Below are 15,284 nucleotides of genomic sequence, written 5' to 3'. Positions count from 1 at the left end.
CCACCTTGCGCCTAGCTGACACACCTGGCTAAAATGACGTAGCACAAAACAGACCAGGCAAATAATTATTCACCTCTTAAATAGAAAGTGAACCTTGCTGTTATTTTTAAAGTTTGCAAGCACAAATGAAAAGCCTAAAATGTTGTGTCCCATGTCAGAGAGCACTACGGTTAATTATTTGTGTTTTCCCACTTTGTGCACCCAACGAGGGGTCTTCTTGAACTTTGACGCCACTTGGCCACGTCTGGCGGTTACCTATTCAGAGTCAGGCAGGCGTAAAGGCAGCGTAAGTTCCTGTTATGAAGCTGCATACAGTTCAGCTCCTCTGAACAAAAATGAAGCGTGGATCGAGAAAAGCTGGGCTCCAGGTCAAACAGATTAGGACGATTAAAAAACAAATGTGCTAAAGGAATGTGCCGTTGCTTGATCTAATAAAGTCTTTATACTCCAGCCTCGCTGTCATCTTTCTGTCTGAACCCACTGACATTCATTTTAACATCTGGGGAAGAAAATGGAAGAAACTGAAATTCATTCTTCATCACACGGATTTATTAGAACCATCAGTGGTCTACTAAGTGTCTGAGAGCTGGACACCACAGGGGTCTTATCTCAAGTAAAAAGGCCAGTGAGGAGTGATAACAATCACTAGCTTTAAATGCAGTGACACAGCACAGAAACCCAGAGGACAAAGGATTCAACAGAAAGTACAGTTGTCACGACTTCCTGCCTACTCAGGTGTCAAACACAGCCTTCAGCAGGAAACTCGAGCTCAATCACGTCAAACGATTCCATTTCCAGAACCGGTCCCATTTCTGTACCCGGCAGGTCTTTCAGTTCTGGACAATAAGTGCACTTTATTGCAATGATTTCTAAACTTTTCTTCTGATGTAATCATTTGTTTGTGCTGTTAATTTAAGGGTACAGTCCAGTTGTGCATTCAGCTATGAAACTGACAGATGTAAATGTTTTATTTGGTTCGATACTAATTCGTTTTACTTTCACGTGCTAAACAGGATGCAGGTGTTGGTGGCGGCTGCACAAAACACACAACTTTCGCTGCTCTTTCATTTTAATAGGTTATGACCTACATATCTGAGCCCTGAACTACTGTCTCTATAATCACTGTAATGTTATGTTTACACATGGTAAAGAAATAAATTACTATTTGTAAAAGTACAGATTTTTTTTTTTCAGAGAAGATTATGTATAGTTTTGTTCCATTTGGTTTTTATTTTACAGCCAAAATGTGAATTAATTCTTTTTCCTGTGATTTTACTGGATATTATCTGTAATTTACCAAAACATATGTTCTAATATATCCAACCCGATGACTGGTATGACTATAACTTCAACTGTCAGTGGTTTTAAAGTTGTAGAAAACTGGTTAAAGGTGGTGAGTTCTGATCCAGAATGATTGAATGTGTCTTTTAAGGACAGTATTGATAAGGCTCCTACATCTCTAATAAAAAGACTTTCACTTTCCAGACTTTCTCTTTGTTCCACCAGAACCAACATGCTGGTCCAGGTTCCAGTCAGAGTACCACCGGGCTCCGATGAGCATGTGAACATCAAGCGGTTCATTCTCGCCCTGCACATTCCACGGTTTCTTTCCAGATTAAGCTTAAAGCAGCCTCGAGTTTCTAAATGATGTGGCCCGGGGATCAGAGGCAGCAAATCAGTGGAACAGCCATTTTTCCACTCCATTAATAACATAATGAGATAACCGCGAAGTGGCTAATACGACCACTTAGACCCGTAATGGTTACGGGTTCAAAGAGCAGTAGCTGTGGTCTCCACAAAGCATGGACATTCATACTAATGTCCACGGCACCTGCTGTGACTCACAACTTAACCAGAAGCCGACTGCACTCCTGGAAAAAACACTCGTATGATCTGATGGGATACGTTCAGGAGATCAATGAAGGAACATTTGCTTAAACTGGTCATTTAGATCCAATCTGTACTAACTCTGGGCCGGGTCTGGGGCTTACTGGGCTGGACTGGATTAGAACGTCTGCAGTTAAGATGTTTTAGATGTGTGTGACTGAAAGACAACGAGCTTCACGCTGTCAGTCACAGTTCCTGACTTGAGGTTTTTGAGGAGGCGCATGTCAGCGACAGCAGTGCTCACAGCGAAGCTTCAAGTGTGGCCGCCATCGATCAGGTGTGACCACAAAAACACAAACGTACCATGTAAGCTTTTGTCTCTATTTTCAAACAGTCAAAAGATTTTCTGTTTCTGATGAACTGCTGTGAAGCACGTGTAAGCGCCGATCAACCACCTGCTCAATCTTGTGAGATCTTATTTCAGAATCGATGCATTTGGGAAAACTTGATTTTAGTTTATGATGCCATTGGCTGTGTGATGTAGTGCTGCTGCTCGGTTTTCCATGAAGCTTATTAATCAAATCAATAAATGAAACTGAATAATATCTTTTGACCTAAGAAGAGGGGCTCTTTATTTCAGTCTGGGCAGGACGCCTTCGATATAAAACTCTGCTGGAAACCCTGCTGGGCCAGTGGAATAATGGAAAAAACATCAGATGTGTTATTTTCCTTACCGTCACCATAACTTCTCTGGAAAAAAAAAGAAAGATGGCAGTAAAAACACGCTGGCTGTGACAAATAATGCAGCTCAGTTTGGCAGCATTTTGGGGATACACTAAACGAAACAAGAGAAGTGAAGCAGCAATATAAGTTTATGACTCAACCTGCACTTTGTAGGATTATCAGACAACTTTTTATGCTGCGTATGACTGTAGGTAAAAAAAAAAAACAACATATAATGACACCCTACACGACAAGGATGGATTTATACACAGTAAGTTCTGTGGGCCAGCGCTGCCCCGTGTTGTGATCCAGTCCGACAGGCATTACTGACACCGTGAATAAACAGACTGACTGAAAGTCGAGTATAAAAGTTTGACACGCCGTCTCTTCTGCTATTTTTACGCGCACATTGTGAGTGGGTGACTTCACAGAGAACAATCAGCAGGAACATGGGAGATCCCAACGTGTCAAAAACAAAGATTGTATAGTCATAACGGGACTGCTGTTCGTACAGAGCCGAGCCGGAGCTGCAGATAACGAGCTTAAATGAAGAAGAGTACAGTAAAGCTGGTGTGAAATGAGGTAAACGATCAGGCCGGGGTCCAACGGACAAGAAGCTGGTATTGATTTTCCCAGCACCACCGCTGTCAAGACGCCTGACACTGAATGTTGATGGTTCTGGGTCCAGATCTTTGGTTTTATCCCAACGTTTGTACTACGGACTGGGAACGTATCGCAGCATTTATCTCCTACATGTGGAGGGTTGGATTCTGCGCACCGCCGTACAGGATATTGTGGTGACTCAGCAGGGGCTCGAATCTCAACACGCCCGAGCCAATAAAAACCATCCCTCCTTTGAACTCCTGTATGGTAGCCTATACTTATATTGATCCACACTTGAAGCGCTCGGCGTTCTCACAGTGTCTTTCACACAGCACTGGACTCATTCATGAGGCAGCTCTCAGCCTGCTTTTCACCGTTAACGGAAACTCTGGTCTGGAGTTTGGTTCCATCCTAAAATTATCAGACAGAAGCTAAGCTGTGGTTTCACGCTCTCCCTCTCTTGTGTCGGGACAGATGGTTAAATGATATTTAAATTTCAGCATCACTGGGTGTAGTTTCATTCCTGATAACAAAACTAGATCAACAAATCTGGACAACATGGGAGAAGGGTCGGCTGATGTGGACTAACCCACAGTGACCCACTGACCCACGGTGAAGCCCCCGACATGGGCTTAGCCTTCGTCGCTCTAGCAAGAAACTGAAAACATAACTACACTAAAAGGGTCCAAGGGGTATTGTATTTTCTTTTAAAGTAATTTCAAGCTGCTTCAAATAAGTTAAAAGATGAGAATTTATCATCTTATCAAGACTTTATGTTATTTTGTGGGGGCCAGATGTGGCTTTCTTGCTTGTTTACTTGGTTAACTTAATCTGCAGCATCATAAAAGTTCAAAAACAATCCATGCTGTAGAGTTAATTAGTGATAAAACTACAATCACTTTTAATATAACCAGTCATTTTATTAAATCATGCTGCCAGTGCGGCTCGAGGGACGGCAACGTCTGTGTGGATGTTGATGGTCCCCAGAGGATGAAACACGCTAACCGATGAGCCGGCAGGTAATTACAGCTGAGCGCAGAGGAAAACCTGAGGTGAGTCTTGAGCGAGGCAGCTGGCACAGCTGGGACGCACGGCAACAGGTGCACTGGATGTGACGAGGAACAAAACAACCAGACAGACCACACGTAGCCATCATAATGAACAGCTCTGGTTCATTCATATTCCAGTAACCCTAACAGCCTCCCACTTTTATTTCAGCTGCTGTGACAACGAGACAACGACAAGGTGGAATATTAAGTGTGTTGATCGTCGACATCAAACCAGAACTTACTGTTAAACACTTGTGCTTCAGAATCAGCCTCTCTGTTGATGTTCAGTGAAAAAGCTTCACCAGCTGGTCTGGGAATAACCGGGGACCTGACAATATGCAACGTGAGTCATCAGCCGCGGCTAAAACACGGCTATTTAAAAACATGTTAGAAACACTGCAGCCTTACTGAACGTTAATTTTTCATGTTAATTAATTTCACTCTTACACGACTGCAACAACAAAACAAAAACAACTTGGACAGTATTCCCAGCGCGGCCCCTCAGGTTGATATTCACAGATCCATTCACAACTATGATGTACTGAAGACTGCCTGAAGCCAGTTGCTAGGAGCTACAGGAAAAAAAAGATCTATCTGTCTTTACGGTTACCTCAATATTACGCAAACACAGAATGAAACAGAGCTGCTCTCCATTCAGTGGCCAGCCAACAATGAGGCAGCAGCAGCAGCAGCAGCCACTGTTGCTTGGACGGTATCTGTTTCCAAACACAACCAGGAGAGATTAAGCCACAGAGAAACTAGTAGCGTTCAAACACAGCGCATCCCCGCCTCTCTCCAGCAAACACACAGCGGCATGTATGCAGTTTTCTTACCGTGTAAAGCCCAATCCTGCACAAGGCGAGGGAGAGCTGCATGTGCTCCGACATTGTGCTCAACAACAAGCGTAACCCCCGGCAACAAACAACTCAAGCCTCTGGAGTAAGTGAATGGATGGAGGAGGATCAGGAGTAGCTGAGCACGACAGAGCCGGGTCAACAACATGAGTCCAGCCCTTCACAAATCCACAAGCCAGCTCTTTTTTTTTGATGCGAGTGGTTTACAGTAAAAAGGTGCAGATGAGCAGGATTGTTTAGTGTTTACTCCCCAAATTCATTCATAGAAAGATGAAGGGAGGAAAAAAAACTATTACCACCAGGATCAGCAGACAGACACAAGCTTAAGATTAGTTTGGGAGGATCTCTCTCTCCACAGAGATTATGGGCTCACTGACAACTGGGGATCCAGAATAAGACTGCAAATTGGATTAGTCACCATTACACACCCACACACTATGCCCATACTGTATGCACAGCTTTATGAAGTATGAAAACCATTGCTCTCTATGCATGGAGGAGGATGAAAGGATCGACCACTTGAGCTCGCAGCGGTCATGGGGATTTCAATAAATGTTGTGGGACGTTTTGTTGGAGGTCTGTTCAGGGAGAACTGTGAGTCATGTTCAAATAGCTTGTTTTGGTCAGCCCAGCTGCCTTGTAATAGTTATCGTGGCCACTTACTGACATAATGCAATTACAATACACAATATGCAACTGCAATACAATAGGTGGTGACTGACTGCATCGGCAACAGGTGGGAGAGATGCCAAACTGATTAAATGCAAACATCACACTGCTGCATGCAACATTTGAAGTAAACTGAACTCCATGTTGGACACCAAGAACACCACACAGGGAAAAACAGGACAAGTGTGGCATTGCAGTGGTCCTCACTGTGGTAAAACTACACGCTTATTTGTGAGAAAAACACTAAATTTGCCACGTTTTCCTAATAATTCTGGCACTAAAGCTAAATTTACAGGTAAGAACAGGGTATAGATTAATCACCCACCAAATAATTCAGCGTAAAAATTCAATAGTTCAATCTACTGGTGTTCACAGACGCACAGATTTCTGTTCGACAATCCTGTACAAGTCAACTGCTACACAAGTAAACATTCATTTTAGGTTATAAAGAACCAAAAAACAACCACCCAGGTGACGCTCTGGGTTCAAATCCAGCCCAGAACACTTGTCACATCGCTTCTGCTCTCTCTATAAAAAATATAAATTATCAAAAGAGAAATAAAGATCTTGCCCAACGTGGTGCTACAGTGCAGTTTGTATAGCAGACGTCTTCTTTTGTAATGCGACTCCTTATGTAACGGCATATATCAGCCTATTGCACAGCCCTTCATTCAGTCTGACTGCAGGTCAGCGAGACACAATGTCCCATAAAGTCACAGATAAAGCTGCGGGTTTTTTTTATGGCTTTCGTGGATGCATTTCACAATTTTTCAAATTAAAGTGCAGCAAAAAAAAAAAAAGTGAGGAAAAGCCTTGCATGGCCCAGCGTAATACGACTTCTGAATGGAGAATGTAAAAGGAAGTGAAATGCAATAAAACATATCCAAACACCAACGCCTGGTCCATCAGCTTATATGGACGTCAATATAAAAGGAACTCAGAGTGCATGTGCTGCTCGGGCATGATTATTGCATTATCAAAGCCCATTACCTCAAACAGCAGCGCTGATGTTGCTCCAGCCCAGGATGCCTGCTCACTAGCACGCTCCACAGACACGAGGGAATCACTGCAACGAGCCAACCAGGAGACACCGAAGCTACCTGACACGCTCCCTGCAGGTTAACATCAGGGGTTCAGGGAGGCCTTTCACAGAGCAGCTAAAGGCAATGCACTTTAAATAAAAGGGCAGGTTTAAGGAACTACAAACAACTTGACTAAACTTTAAGCACATATCAGTCCATATCTATTCATATTGAAACCTGAGTTGACCTGTTCTTGAGTAAATGATTAGCCGAACATAAAGGACGTGTTGAAATATTTTGTGAGACTGTTGTTGGCGTTCTTATCGGCACACAATGGGTCATTTTTGTTTGCCGCTAAAGAGAACCTGGCAGAGATCTCTGCCAGCAGCAGCAGCAGCAGCAGCAGCAAGGTGTGTTACAAGGTCGGATAGGGGACAAAACCGAGGAAAAGTAACATCAGCTCTGGAGCCCGAATGCCAACAAGCTATGTTCAATTGCTGCCAAGAACTTCCCCATCGGCTCGCCTTCCTCGGAGTTTCAGCTGTGAGAGGTCAATCTGCCATTGCCTGCTGTGTGCCCTTGGACAGGAAATCTGCTCTGAGATACAGCTGGTCGCCCAAACACAGGCAGGCATCGGTTTGTTTCATGTTGGTGCGATGCTAATTTTGACTGGGTAAACAACGGCATGACTACTTTAAATGTTTTATTCCAAAACACTGCATACAGTAGGTTGTACTCTCCTCCTAAAGAAAACAACAGAAGCATCCTCTGAGCTACTGACTCCTGCAAGCTTGTGGGATCAAGTCCTGAAATGCTTTCAGCATAATGATATCAAAAGAGATCTCACATTTCAAACCATAAACTTTGGAAGTGGAAATATGTAAATACAATCCAAGCACTGAGATTAAAAACGAATAAAAAAATGCACTGTTACTTTTCATTTGATGAACTTCCATCCATCCATCATCTCCACACCTTAATCCTCACTAGGGTCATAGGGGGCTGGAGTCTATCCCAGCTGACTCAGGGTGAAGGCAGGTTCACCTGGACAGGTAACCAGTCTATCACAGGGCTACACTTAGAGACAGACAACCAAGCACACTCACATTCACACCTACGGACAATTTACAATCACCAATTAACCTCAGCATGTTTCTGGACTGTGGGAGGAAGCCGGAGAACCCGGAGAGAACCCACGCTGCACGGGGAGAACATGGAGACTCCACGCAGAAAGGGACGCGAACCGGCGACCTTCTTGCTGCGAGGCAACGGTGCTAACCACCGAGCCACCTTGCACCCTTTTGATGAACTTAAAAAATAGAGAAACATTAATGGTGGCGTTTGTAAAACTTTGGTATGCTGCGAAAGAGGGACAAACTGTTTAAGTGATTCTGTTCTGGGACGTGACCAAGCGACTCTGATACAGTCTCTACCACAGACTGTATAAAAGATGGACGTAGCTTCCGTGACGTCACCCGTTGGTTTCTGCACTGAGAACATGAAGCCAGGGTTTTGCTACTTCCTGGCTGACATCTTGGATTTTTGGAGCCAGTGACGCAAAAATCGTGGGAGGGGGGCGGAGCCATAGGAGCAGCGATTGGTCAGACGGATTGAGAGGCGGGCCCTCTCTGCCCCGCCCACATTTACCGCCTTCTGCTCGCTTCATCTGTATCGTCGCTGCCGACTGTCAATCAAGCCAGCCACGCCCCTTGCCCCGCAACATGTTGATGATTTTTTTAAAATTCAGTATTGATTTCTTTTCAGATTGGCCACCTGATCTCTGGACTTGACCATTAAAACTAATAAGAAAACAAATCCTGAGCTGGAGGAATGCCGTATGTCGTGATCTGTGATCACTTCTTTTCCAATTCCAGTCTATGGGAGCCAGGGCTTTGTGGAGCCAGCAGCTAGCGGACGTAGTGATACTGCAGGTTTCTGACACTTCCGGGTTGGCTTCATTTTTCAGGGCCGTTGCTACGTCCATCTTTTATACAATCTATGGTCTGGATCAGGTGATGGTGAAAGTCAGGAGATGAAGACATGTCGTGTGTGATATGTCAGCAAAACATAAAACACTTCCTAAACTGATGTGTTAGTAAATTTGGCTGCTGAAATCAGCGACCAGTGACGTCACTTGTGTTTGTTGGTGTACCAGTAAACCAGCAGCTGCTCCACATTCCTCTGTACGCACTACAGCGGTACACGCATCGTCATCTAAGACCAAAGCAAACTCTGAATGTTTTCCTGCTTCGTCTGCCTTTTCAGGGCATACTGGCTTCCATTTATACAATACAAGCTGATGTCCGTGTTTGTTCTGGTATTAGAATATGTGAGAACGGGTGCTCTTGTGGGATTTGCAGAATATTCTACTGCCAGCACTTTGACTCATTACTGATTAGTCATTTGGTGTGTTGTCTGGTGTATTTACTCAGGCGTAAGGGTATGCTCTCTCCTGACTCTCAGAGTCTGAAAATCTGTCCAAACTGGTAGACTTCGTGTGTGGCCTGGTCAGTCTCAGTGGGTTCCAGATAGTTCTGAAGTGTGTCCCAAGCTTAAGTCAGGCTGCCCTTTGTCAGACGCAGCGAGCTGCGAGTCTTAGGATTGTTATTTTAGGACATTTCAAACAGATCAGCTCAACTGCTGAAGTTCTTTATGATATATATAAGTGATTAAGGTCTTTTCCTTTCATCAGATGTATTTTGCTTTTTGCTCCACACATGTGGTTATTGTGGTCAAACAGCTCGTTTGCTTCCAAAACAAATGTGGTTTATTCAGATGTTGTTTTTCAGGATTCAAGTGTAAGATTTGGTTAGCTGTTAGTAATTTTTTTTAGTTTATTTAGCAGCACTAAGGGCTGCAAGGTGGCTCGGTGTTTGCACTGTCACTTCGCAGCTAGAAGATCACCAGTTGGCGTCCCGGTGAGGACACCCGGGATCTTCCTGCGTGGAGTCTCCATGTTCTCCCCGTGCAGCGTGGGTTCTCTCCGGGTTCTCCGGCTTCCTCCCACAGTCCAGAAACATGCTGAGGTTAATTGGTGATTGTAAATTGTCCGTAGGTGTGAATGTGAGTGTGCTTGGTTGTCTGTCTCTAAGTGTAGCCCTGTGATAGACTGGTTACCTGTCCAGGTGAACCTGCCTTCACCCTGAGTCAGCTGGGATAGGCTCCAGCCCCCCACCACCCTGGTGAGGACTAAGCAGTGTATCCAGCTGCACTATTTTCAAGACAACAACTAATTTTCAAGATAAATTCTTGCATTTATCCTGAGAATGGACCAAACATGATTAAGAACGTTTTATTTATCTGCTCAGTTGATGCATTTCCTTTGATGGTTTTTTGATGTAGACTCTCTTTGCACAGCGATGCTGCACAGTGGACCACATCACCACCGTTCATGTGTCAACAGAACCCTCATATGGATCCTTTGCAGTCATACGAGGTTCTGCTCTGCCTTTCTGGACAGCAGACGTGCAGTTTGATCAGAAAGTTTGCCTCGACTTTTGCGGTTCCCCTTAAGTGCCGTTCCTTAATGACATTTCATAGAGTGAAAACTGCACGCTGCAAGCACTTTGATATCTATATTTATAGTCGTGCTCTCTTTGAAGGACCACTCAGCTTCATTTTCTGGTCATCAGGCGTTTGCTTAGAGGAACCCGAGACTGTCGAGTGTCAGCACAAGGTTTGATGAGGATTTATTAAGAAATGAAGCCGTCCCCAACTAACAATGTGATGACTATCTGGTGACAATGCTTAATTTACCTTCAAAAAGACTGATGACTGTTTTAGACGCCACAACTACTGTGAGCAAGACTTTTCCCGGAGATGTGTTTTCTTCACAAGCTGCAGTTTCATACGGGATTAAAAAATCTGAAAAGCACGCTGTAATTTGAATGTTATAGAACCTTCATGCCCGGTACAGACATTCAGTACTCGATGTGAATCAAAGATAAATTCACATAAATGCTTTTCGCTTGATGAAAATGATCAAGAACTCCCATCATTGGCGAGCATCACACATGAAGATCAAAGTCGAATAAAACCTCGACCGGCTTCTCAATATGAGCCAAACCAGGTCACGTTAAACAGAAAATAAACGACAGAAAAGCTTTTGACTTGACAAACTTATTAATTAACAGTAATCACAGCTGATTAACTGCCTTCTCAGTGACTGCTTATGGCGTCGCCGTCGTCAAAAATATTTGGTCTCGTCAGAAACTAAAGGAAAGATTAACTATCGGATTTGTCATTGTGTTGGAAAAAAGGTTTGGGCTTCAATCCCGCCGTCACTGGTCAGAGTCAAACCGAGTGTTATTTATTCACTGGCATGTGTTGACAACAGTAAATGGAATACCAAAAGGCTTACAGTTTTAGACAACAGTTGAAATTAAAAACAATCCAGCAGCTGAAATTGAAATTTATCAAATGTTTGACAACAGAGAAACCAAAGCACACGTTAAATGAACTCAGGAGACACTTATATAATTACATAAATAGCTTTTCTTACACAACACTTTTTCCGCCTCAGTTTAAAGCATCGTTACCGTTCAGCTCCTTTTCCCTAAATGTTGAAGTGTTTATTTTTCCTGAACGTGAGCCAGACGAGTGAAGGTGTGTCGACCAGCTTATGAGCAGATGAGGCTCTGTTTGGTTCTCCCATCATTACCATACGGCTTGAGGTCGGCGCTGAGCCGTTGTTACCACTGAATTCTTCCCATCATTTAAATTCCACATCTACTGGTGGTTCAACACCAGAACATCCCGGCACCAGAGCAGCTTCTTCCCTCATAAACAGTCAGTAAACCACGACAGACTCCTGTTGCACTCCTCTGTGCATCACCGTTACACGTGCAATTCCTCAACTTCAGGTGCAATATTGTCTTGTAATTTAAATCTGTTTCCTAGTTTATTACTTGGCTTTTATACTTTTGATGTCTATATTTATTCCTGTCTTGTTATTGTTGTGTATCAGTCTCATTCATCACAGCAGATTCCTTGTGTGTGCAAACTCACTTGGCAATAAAAAAAGCTTCTGATTCTGACAAAATGAACGTTTTTTACTGTCCTTTTGAAGGACGGAGCATAAATATTGCATGAACGACAGTCCACCTGACGGTTTAATCCTGCAGGTGCAACAGAAGTAAATAAATAAAATCGTTATCAAAGGCAAATGTAGGATGTTAATGTGAGCACCAAGAATGCATAAAGCGTTAAAGCATGTAACAGGTTAAGAAGAAGTTTATATGTGCAAAAACTGCTGCAGCACAACTTAACAGTAATGCTGTATGCACTTGTATAAGTTATTAAAAACAACAGCAGAGCCTCGGTTGTGTTCTCCCATGCAAAGTGCCTGGCTTGGGTGTCACTTGTGTCCTTTCTGGTGGACTCCACAACAAGTCAGTGGGCCCAAGAGCTAGCCACACAGTGCAGTTGTAATTTGGTAAGGCTGTGTCATGGCAACAGCTAGCACCAAATTCCTCTCTCGGCGCTGCAGTTTTGTGTGGTCTTTTTTAACACTGTGCTGACCGTGCAGAAGCACAGGCCCTTCAACATGCTCCCAGCTCCAACAGCCACTGACCAGAGCTCTGCAACTGTCATAACTCCAACCACTGTTATTACGCAGCAATGTGAAATAATTATCTGCTTTCATTCCTGCTCGTTCCAGCCACCGCTACGGGCCAAACCTGCCTCAAAACTTCTCCAAACAGAACACAAGACGGGTGTAATTTCTTGCAGGTTTAGCAGCGTGTTCCTATTGATTTATAGCAAAAAAGAAAGAGACATAGTTTTAGCCTACGTTTTGCGCCAAGTCTCCCATGTTGCACAGCAGGAAAGGAGGCCCTGCGCCTATTGAGTGGCTGACCTCAGAGGACAGCCAAGAGCTCGGCTCCAGCAGTCCCAGCTGTGTTTTCCACACAAGTGTTTGTCACAGAAAAGCTGAAATCAAGCAGTCAAGCACATGAATGGGGATTTTTATTGTTGTAAATATACACATGGAACCTAAACTAGGTGTGATCACATGTCAGATCTGACCTGTAGCATACGAGCAGCTTATTGGTGACAAATTGTTATCCTGTCCACGTCTTCCGCCTCTCGGGTTTATCTTTCAGTAGCAGCAACTTTCCATTGACATGCACCAGAGTTTACAGAATAACTCCAGCAAGCTATGAATGTGTCACTTTTGTTCCCCGCAAGATTTGTTAGTCCGAGGCCAGAGGTCACAGGCGAGCTAGACATTAATAGCACAGCTGTTCTGGTGGCAGTTCCCGGATTGGACTTTGTAATCGTCTGACTCAAGAAGTGGTCCGGTGAGTTCAAAGTTCCTCTTAGGTCTCACATCTTGGGAGGCCGCCCCACTACAAACAAGCTGATAGCACTGGGTGGGCAAGTTCCTCTGCAAGTCAGTGTCCCTCTGTCCCCTCTGGTGACATGACAGCACAACGTCTGCATGCACCTTTTCTTTTTTCTTTCTCTTCCTCTGGCTTTATAAATTCCCAGGGAAAAGCCTTCAGTTACAGCTTCCTCTCCATTGTTGTGCTGTTCCAGCAGCACCCATCCCATCCCTAGAATGTGGCAAAGGACCAAAAGCCATAATCTCCCGGCCCAGAGGCTGGTACAGTGGCCTGGGCTCAGATCAACCTTCCTGACCATAGGTATTAGAAATATGCAACGTCTCAGGGAGGTTTCTGACCTCCCAAAACAAGAGTGCAGCTTCTCAGAGTGCAGCTACAGCGACTTGTGAGGGAAAACAGCAGCTTCGTGGCAATATCACGAAGCTAGCAGGGCTTTCCAGAGGGTGTAGCTAGTTGGCTAGTTGTCGTGTTTCACATGTAAACACGCCGGGGTCTGGGTCAACCGGTTACAAGCGCTGGGAAGTCACAAGCTACGAGGCTACACCTGACACATTAGCACTGGCGCGGCTAATGCTAATCACCACAACAGCACAACAACTAACTGTTGCTAATCACACACCTGGGTGACATCACGGTCCGATCAGGAGCCCAGCTGCCGAGAAAGCAAACGTTAGGAGCAGCCTTTGATTGGCACCAAGCAGCAGCAGCAGCAGTAGCAGCAGCAGCACAGCGTTTCGATTCATTTCCTTACCAGATAATCCATGTACTATCGCTGACCAGTCACAGCTGCACGAACTGGCTTCGTAGTAATCCCGTTTTTTGCCTCTCCGAGTCCAAAAATGTAATGGATTTGGTGCCCCACGTCGCTGCTTTGTATTCCCCGCCTTTCGACAAGCCACAGCAAAAATAAAAAAAAAAGAGAGCAGCCTTTGGGTTTTACTAGCTGGGATTCTCGCCGTCTTCTTCTTCTTCTTCTTCTTCGCCAACAAAAGCCGAGTTTTCAGCGCAGCGGCGACCGGGTTGGTTTAAAAAACGACGACGGCCGCCGGGTTCTTTTTTTTTTTTTTTTGGGGTTGAAAAAACAAACCCCTTTCCCCCCCCCGCCGCCTTTCCGGGTTTTTTTTTTTTTTTTTTTTGGGTCTGAATAAACAAGCCTCTCTCCTCCACCGGCTGACTTCCAGTGTTTTTTTTTTTTTTTATCACACAATATCAGTTGAGGAAACTAACGAAGACCTCGGGCGTTACGTCACGCACGTCGTTTTTACGCACGCAGCGCGGTCACGTGACCAAACACATGGTGGCTATTTTCATTCTGAGGCTTGAATCGCTGCTTCTGTTCAAACACGAACTGCTCGGTGTTTGAAGGAGGTGTTCCCAAAACAGGAGGCTTGTGAATTTCAGAGATGTACGTGGAAACTATGATTATTTTTATTTTTATTTTTTATCGTAACGACATGTTCCCTCTCACACTGTAGAGGAGTTCCTCATCCGCAATGTGTAGATAAATAACGAAACTCTGAACAAGTGACTAAGCTGCGATTTCAACAGAAGAAGGAGGTTTATGAGGCAATCTTCTAGCATGACTGGAGTGTCAAAAGTCACGTCAGCATTTCGTTATTATAACCAATATGGGGGGTATTTTTGTAGCCCCGATACTGATTATTAGTAATTGAAGAGACCGATATCTAATATTTGAAACCAATATGCAGCACATGTGCAGTTAAAGTGGAAATCCTGATGCCAGAATTTTGAATAACACAAAACTTATGTATTGGCTATTTGTCAAAAATCACAGGCATCCAGTGTGAGCAGGCAAAATCAATAAATTGTCCTTTGGTGTTGGTTTTGTTTGGTCATTGCAAGCAGGCAAACAACAGGCCGGGCCAGGTGCATGCTGGTCTTCCACTTGCTCCATGATCTGTCTTTGCACACGGATGTGGAAAGCATGAATTGGCCATTATTCCACCACAAAGTGCTCCTAGCGCTGTCATGCACGGACAAAAGAAATAAAACAAACAATAAACTCAATAGGATAAGTCAAACAAACTAAATAAATAATGGACAAATAAAAATATCCTCCACAAATAAACAAACATCTAAAGTAACCAAACAAACAAACAAAGCCTAACTTCTAAAGAAAAAAACTAATAAACAACCTTACAACTTCAATGAAATGCCTTTATTGAATTT

At 44.0% G+C, this 15,284-nt stretch overlaps 1 protein-coding gene across 1 annotated transcript in view; it reads right to left on the bottom strand.

The window, feature by feature from the left end:
- LOC103367210 (ADP-ribosylation factor-like protein 15) overlaps positions 1-14,157 on the bottom strand; it is a 109,114-nt gene extending 94,957 nt beyond the window's left edge. The window contains exon 1 of the mRNA XM_008295175.1: positions 13,846-14,157. Within this exon, the coding sequence (XP_008293397.1) occupies positions 13,846-13,857 (12 nt within the window). The 5' untranslated portion in view covers positions 13,858-14,157. The remainder of the gene's footprint in view (positions 1-13,845) is intronic.
- Between the last annotated feature and the right edge of the window lie 1,127 nt (positions 14,158-15,284).

Source organism: Stegastes partitus, unplaced genomic scaffold, assembly GCF_000690725.1.
Source record: "Stegastes partitus isolate 25-593 unplaced genomic scaffold, Stegastes_partitus-1.0.2 Scaffold1027, whole genome shotgun sequence".
Lineage (NCBI taxonomy): Eukaryota > Metazoa > Chordata > Actinopteri > Pomacentridae > Stegastes > Stegastes partitus.
Note: the sequence above shows the minus strand (reverse complement) of the source record. Positions and strands in the feature narration are given on the sequence as shown.